This window comes from Rhea pennata, chromosome 22, assembly GCF_028389875.1.
Source record: "Rhea pennata isolate bPtePen1 chromosome 22, bPtePen1.pri, whole genome shotgun sequence".
In the NCBI taxonomy this organism is placed as follows: Eukaryota; Metazoa; Chordata; class Aves; order Rheiformes; family Rheidae; genus Rhea; species Rhea pennata.
Window position 1 is genome coordinate 9,149,820 of NC_084684.1, and position 6,630 is coordinate 9,156,449.

At 38.1% G+C, this 6,630-nt stretch overlaps 1 protein-coding gene across 5 annotated transcripts in view; it reads left to right on the forward strand.

Annotated features, from left to right (window-relative positions):
- CAMTA1 (calmodulin binding transcription activator 1) overlaps nucleotides 1-3,653 on the forward strand; it is a 422,644-nt gene extending 418,991 nt beyond the window's left edge. For all 5 annotated transcript variants that reach the window (XM_062593606.1, XM_062593602.1, XM_062593603.1 and 2 more), the window contains one exon: nucleotides 184-3,653. In XM_062593606.1, the coding sequence (XP_062449590.1) occupies nucleotides 184-247 (64 nt within the window). In that variant the 3' untranslated portion in view covers nucleotides 248-3,653. The remainder of the gene's footprint in view (nucleotides 1-183) is intronic.
- Nucleotides 3,654-6,630: the final 2,977 nt, after the last annotated feature.

Here is a 6,630-nt window from a genome sequence, read left to right on the forward strand (position 1 = left end):
TGTCTCAGATTTCTACTGTCCCATCCTTGCGCTTCCAACTGTTTATGGTATCAGGAATATGCTGCCCTCTTGTCATTCCTCTGGGAGTTGGCTTCTTTTGCATTGGAAGTTACAATGAGAAATCGTTTTGATTTTTGCTCCCTTTAAAGCTTTTTGTTACATAGCTCCTCTTTGTTTTTTCAGAGTGAAAGAATTGAAAAAGGCCAAGGAACTTGAAGATACGCAGCAGCATCCCGTAGCAATGTGACATTGCTTTTCAGACTGTTTTCATTTTCTGTTTTTAGCAGAGACATGCAACAACAACAAAAATACCCACTGCAGTTCTGGAAATTATCAGCTGCAGGATTTTAACAGTAATGTTTTGGTCATTGCATTTGCACTTTCATGGACAACTTTTAATTTGTTCAGCAAGACATCTTGGAACTCAATCTTCTGTTGGATCATGGGGAAAAAAAGACACCAGGAAGAAATTGTGAGTTGCTTCATTCTCCAAGAAGGAAGAAGCGATTAATTATCCTTTTCATATAGGGCTGTATTAAACAACATGTGGAACTGTACAAATACTATACCAAAAATATTGTTAAGAAAAGGTGGGAATGCACAAGCAACACGAGAATGCTGTTCCTGCACCTGTCAGTCATCTCCAAGAAACTGAAGATTTTGGGAGTCTCAGTGGAGGGGCTTAGATCAGTACATCTTTATTGGGTCCATGCATCCTCATCCACACTTCTGTCCTTTGTGTTTTATTTGAATCTCTACAGCACACTTAATGCAACTTTTTAAATCTGCAGGTTTTTAATACATCCCGTGGGAATTTACAGAAGGGGTTAGCATATGAGATAAACGGGTAATGCGTGAGAAATGGAGAGAGCAGTTTAAGCAAGTTTTTAAAAGTTTCTTTTTGGTATTTTTACTAGAACCTGCAAATCAATTGTCATGTACTTTTTTTTTTCTCATACTCAGCACTTTATTTTCTAGCCTTACTTTCATGTACTATTATTTTAATTAACTTAATTTGTAAAACATGTAGCTTTTTATCTTAAGTGACTGTCAAACCTCTTGTCGTTTTGTAGAGTCACATAAATATGTTGCCTGGACATTTTATACCACCTAAAGATCAGAGTGGTGCTGCATTCTGGCCAGTAAAATTCTTATTTTGGCTATTTCATCAAAATCTGGGCAGTTTCTGTATATATATAGAAGGTAGAAATGGAAAGAAAAAATATTTGAAAGGGAATATATTGATTAATTACTAAATATTTTATTCACAAAGGGTCAATAACTTGGCAAGATAAAATTATTATTTGTATAGTTTTGTCTGAATGAACGAGAAGAGTGTGGATGTATTGTTTGTACATATTGTATATATTAAAACAAAGAGATATGTGCATGAACTCAAGAAAAAGAAATGAAAAAAGCAAAGCATTAGTGGCTATGGTCTGTAAAATGAAACAAAAACTTTATTTCACTATAAGAAACTTTATTTTAAATGTTCTTTAGAAGAACATTTTTGCTAAAGCATGACTAAATGGCAAAAAAGAGCTACTGTATTTAGACTTAGGAAAAAAAGGCAGAGCAACATTACTTAAAAAAAATGAAAAAAAAATGATATGTTTACATTTGATTTTGGCTACCAGGAGTTTGGTTTGGTTGAATTTCCTTTATTTATTCCTTCCTTCTTCCCCCCTTTTCTTTTTTCTTTCTTTTTTTTCTTTTTTTTTTTTTTTTGCCAATGGTGCCAAGTAATGCGAATGCTAATATTGCTTAAGAAAATTAAGTTACTTTTGCAGAGCAGATAATCATAAGAGTACAAAAACTGTATCTAGCTTAACACCATACACTCACTCCAATAAAGAACACTTAGAATGAATATAAAAATGAAAAAAATAGTATGAAAGTAGAAAATACGTTTCACATTTTCATATCTCCTGCTGGAAGTCAGAAAATGTAATAAAAATTGCACCAAAAAAAAAAAAAGGAAAACTTAAAAAAGATGCAAACTGGTCTTGTAGGGGTGTCATGGTATATTGCTATTTCCACATAGTGAGGAGCCAAAGAAGTTAGATTTTTAAAAATTGAAATAGTAATTTAAAACTGTCATGAAGTGTCGACAGTAGGAGCCAGGGTCTGATCTTAATTATGCAAGAATGTAAAGGAAGTAGCTCCTAAAGTCCATGTTGTTACTGTGGATTACATATATGTGTCTGAGATCAGAAACTGCTCCTGTGTGTTTGTGCTGCTAGTGGCAGTTTAAATTTCTGAATGGACTAGTGTAAATTTGAGATTGTTAAGTTTTGGAATAGTTGTTCTTACTTGATCCCGGCCACCAACTGCAATGTTTAACCACAAGGCTTGTTGTGAAGCCTAAAAATATTCACATGTGAGAAGCTTTTAAACTGGTGTCTTTAAAAGAAGAGTAAAAACAAAGATTGTGGCAAAAAACTGGGGTCAGTGCTCTTGGTGCCTTTTCTATAATTGTACCTGTTTTTAATTCTTTTCACTGCCAGCATTGAATTACAGTAGATGTGCTATAGCTCATTATCAGAATTCTCTTGTACATTTGTGAACTGCTGCTTTATGATCTGATTCTAAATTGGGAAGAAAAAAAAAAAGGGAAAAAATGAAGAAAGAATGGCCTGGCTCTCACACTGTGACTGTGGGCAGCCTCGCAGCCTCAATTTGTAGTATTGAATTGGGACTTAAAATAATCCGCACACACAAAAATGTAATGGGAACTGCAGAAGAATCTCCTTTGGAATGAACTGGAATGCTCTGTATTACTACTGGAAGAACTCTTGACATTTTGAAATCAAAATGTTGCTCCCATAACCAGTATGTGACAATATAGAATTGATCTTTCCCTAACAAGAGTAATGACCTCAGTGGAAGTATGTTAACCCCCTATATTTATACAAAATGATTCAGTAATATACAGAGCTATTTCCAATTACTCTTCCAGATCCATGGGCCTGGTGGTGTATCTACTAATCTAGATCCTGCTTCAGCCAAACATTTTAAGCATGTACTTACTGTTAAACATGCAAGCAATTCCATAAGATCAACAGAACTACTTGCATGCTTGAAGTTAAGTATAGCTTCTAAGTGCTTTATTGTGTCGGGTCATAACCCTTCAGTGTATCACTGGTGAGTTCAAAAGACTCCCACTGAAGTGAAGTGATTCTGCTCACCCTTTTCTTGATTGTGGAACTTTCATTTTCGCAGAAGATACGTAAGTGCAGCTTTCTGGGAAAATCCACAATCCCAAGTGCCAGGAGCCAGATCTGTCTTCTGGTAATGGAATTGCTCCTTTGTGAAATACATTCAACAGCAGTAATACTGTGTGACAGAAATACAGAATATAACATGAACCCCCTCTCTGGTTGCACGCTTATGGCAGTTCCACACAGTAGTTGGTGCCCAATGGGGGGGGTCCCCAAGACTTGCATGTAAAACTAGTATAGATGTCTTCTCTTTTGTAAGTTTTATTTTTGTAACCGTGCATGTAAAGCATCACTGAATCAATGGATCTGTTGAAGAACTCAGCTGCTGGAACCATGCAAATGTTTTGAATTGCCCTTAAAATATGGAAAATGTTTTCTGAATGCTTTATATTCTTTCTGCTGTAAATTAAAAAGAAAATTTCCCCATACAAAGTGTGGGCCTTTTCTTAAACACTCCCTTTTCCATTCTAGTTAAGTAGAGCAACATATTCCTGTGGTCACTTTTAGTAACTTTAGGTAAAAAAAAGTGTTTCTTTACTACATAACCTGCTTGTAAATAATACCTACTGTCTTACTGGTTATAATCTGAATGGTCCAAACTTCACCCTCTACTGGTGTGAAGCATCCAGAGTGCAATGGGATTCACCAAACAGAGCAGCACAGTCCCCAAGTTTCCAGCCTTTTCTGCTTCTTACATTCCCGTATGTAATCTTCATCAGGTGTGTAAAGCAGCACACTGCAGAGGAACTCTCCTGTTTTTCACACAGGGAACTCTTCCAGGTCTTTGCTTCAAGGCACTGGTGTCCAAAGGTGCTCAGTAACTCCCCTGTGTGGCACTGCCTCCCTGGGCCTTTCCCAGGTTAGGAGCCAGCCACGGAGCTCCACGTTCTGCACTGCCAGCTCGGGCCACAGGCACTGCAGGTGGCTCTCACAGCTCGCTGCCCAAGCTAGCAGCAGCCAGACAAAAAGTTCACAACACCAATCACGTTTTCTCTTTCTTCCCCTGCAGTCCTCACCCCTGGAAGAAACTTCTGAGTGTTGTCTTCACTTTTACAGCAGAAAGGAAAACTGACTTCACATCTCAAACATTGGCAACTCATTCTCTCTAAGCATCAGATCACAAGTTTTGCCAAGATGACTACAACTACACAAAAAGACTAAAAATCCAATTGTGTTAAAAAAAATACAGGGACAAGTTCTGCCCAGCTATAGCTCCCTGGAAGCAGGCTTGTTTGGTGGAAATAATTATTTTTCAAGGCAGTATAATAGTAATAGTTCTAGTATTTGAAAAGTTCTGTAAAATCATGTGACAGAATACTAGCTTAAAAAGAAAATAATTACTTGTAACTCAAATCGGTTGAATGAATGTTTTGATCTCACACACAGGCATGATTTTGCTTCTGTCTTTGCTAATCGCTATAGCTGCAGTATGGGCAGCACCGTTTGCTCTATGTACTCTCAAAATGCTGAGAGAACAATGAGAAAATGAGAACAAGCGCTCATTTTACCTTTTTGTAGGATAACAAGTTTTCTACAACATCCAACAATTTTTTTCATGCTTATATCTTTTTAATGAAATAAAAATGAAGAGGAAAAAAGAGTAGTAGCAGGAAGAGGAAAGTATTGAGAAATACTTGACCAACTCTTAACTGGCCCAATTCCAAGTTTTCTAACCGAACGCAGCTATAGCTCATACTATATATATATATATATATATATATATATGTACATATACATACATACATCTGGCAGATAGGGAACCGTCTACAAACTGCTAGCTTGTCTGAGGTCAAATTATTTTCAGTACCTCTTCAGTTAAAAAGAAAAAAAATCACTTTCAAAACAAGGCTCACATCTGGGCTTTCCATGAGAAATCACACACACTTGGTAGTAGACTCCAAAATCCTATGCTGCACACAGAGTACAGGCTAATCTTACTAAAGTTCAGGATGCCTTCGGAGGTCCAAACCTAAGAGGGACACATTTAGTAACAATAAGATTAGTAACAGATATGTAAGTAAGTTACATGAACCAACTCTTAGTAATGCAAGTAATTGTATCTGACTATGAAGTTAGACTACCAAGGAAAAACACTTTTAATAAATTAATCATCTTTTTGTGAAAGACTATGTCAGTACTATCACAAGTTCTTCCAATACCCATGACCACAACAGAAGACTAGATATAATTAAGAGTGTTCCATCTGGATTACAGTGAAACAAGTTTAAATATGTTGCTCTTTAACCATAAATCTACGTTGTTACTTAACTCCCCAAATTGTTCTCAAGTTCCTTGAGTGTCCATTTTGCATGCCTGTTGATTTGTGGGTTCTCCTTAGCCAGCTAATTCTCTGAGCGATAAGCCCAGGTGTCTTTCTGGACATAATTCACGCCAAGACCCATTCACAGTAGACAACAGGGCAAGACCAGCCTGGACTTGGAAGCCTGTGCAAATACACAAACTGTCCTTGGAGGCCTTGGGCTCTTGGGCATCCTCCACTTACTTACCCTTCAGTCATGCTGGCACACACTCAGTTTGGTATGATTAAAAAAATCTTAACTGGCAGGCCAGACCACGCACACACATCATATAATAACAAGGATATCTTAAAATCACCACAGGGACTCAGCAGAATCATCATGAAGTGTTTTTGTTAGGCAATCAATGCAGTTGTGCCAATTCACTTCAAGAGGGTGCTGCCCCTGAGAACTGGGGATACACACTGCACTACTTGCCTGGGAGCGTGACTCACACTTAAAAGTCCTGGATACAGTTAGCACTGTAGATGTAGCTTAGGCATCCCCTTGCAGGCATACAGCTGACAGCCAGCTTGCCATTACACCAGGGAAATGCTTACTCTATTTTCAGAAACCACATGCAGAAGATTCAAAGGAACTGAGACTTCTAAAAAAAAAAAATCTTAAAAAATGCAGACTTCTTTTTTTCTTCCAGTATGCTGAAATCCAGGTAACAAAGTAATTTCAGCTGTAGAAAAGTTTGCACAGACTTGAGGAGGCATACCATAATGACAGCAGCAACGTGTCTCTTTCTTTAATGTGTACCGAACAGTGTAGGTGTGTCCCTGCCACTGCCCAAGCACAGAAACTGTGGAATGGGCTGTGTCCCTCCCGCGCCAGGCAAAGCTGCCCAGAAACTACCCACCCTGGCACCTGGACAAGCTGCACTTCCCCACATGCCCTGCCTCCCCATTAGCCAGGAAAACCTGGCTACCAGCACAGCAGATTACAGCCCCTCTGGAGACTCACTGTCCATTATATGGTAGCAGTAAGCATTACACAACTTCTACCTGGCAAATTAAGGACCTAGCACAGTTCACTGATGCTAGATGAATACAGGTTGTAGTGGGCAACAGCATATGTACATCCATCCTGATATGTAAGGCATTAGT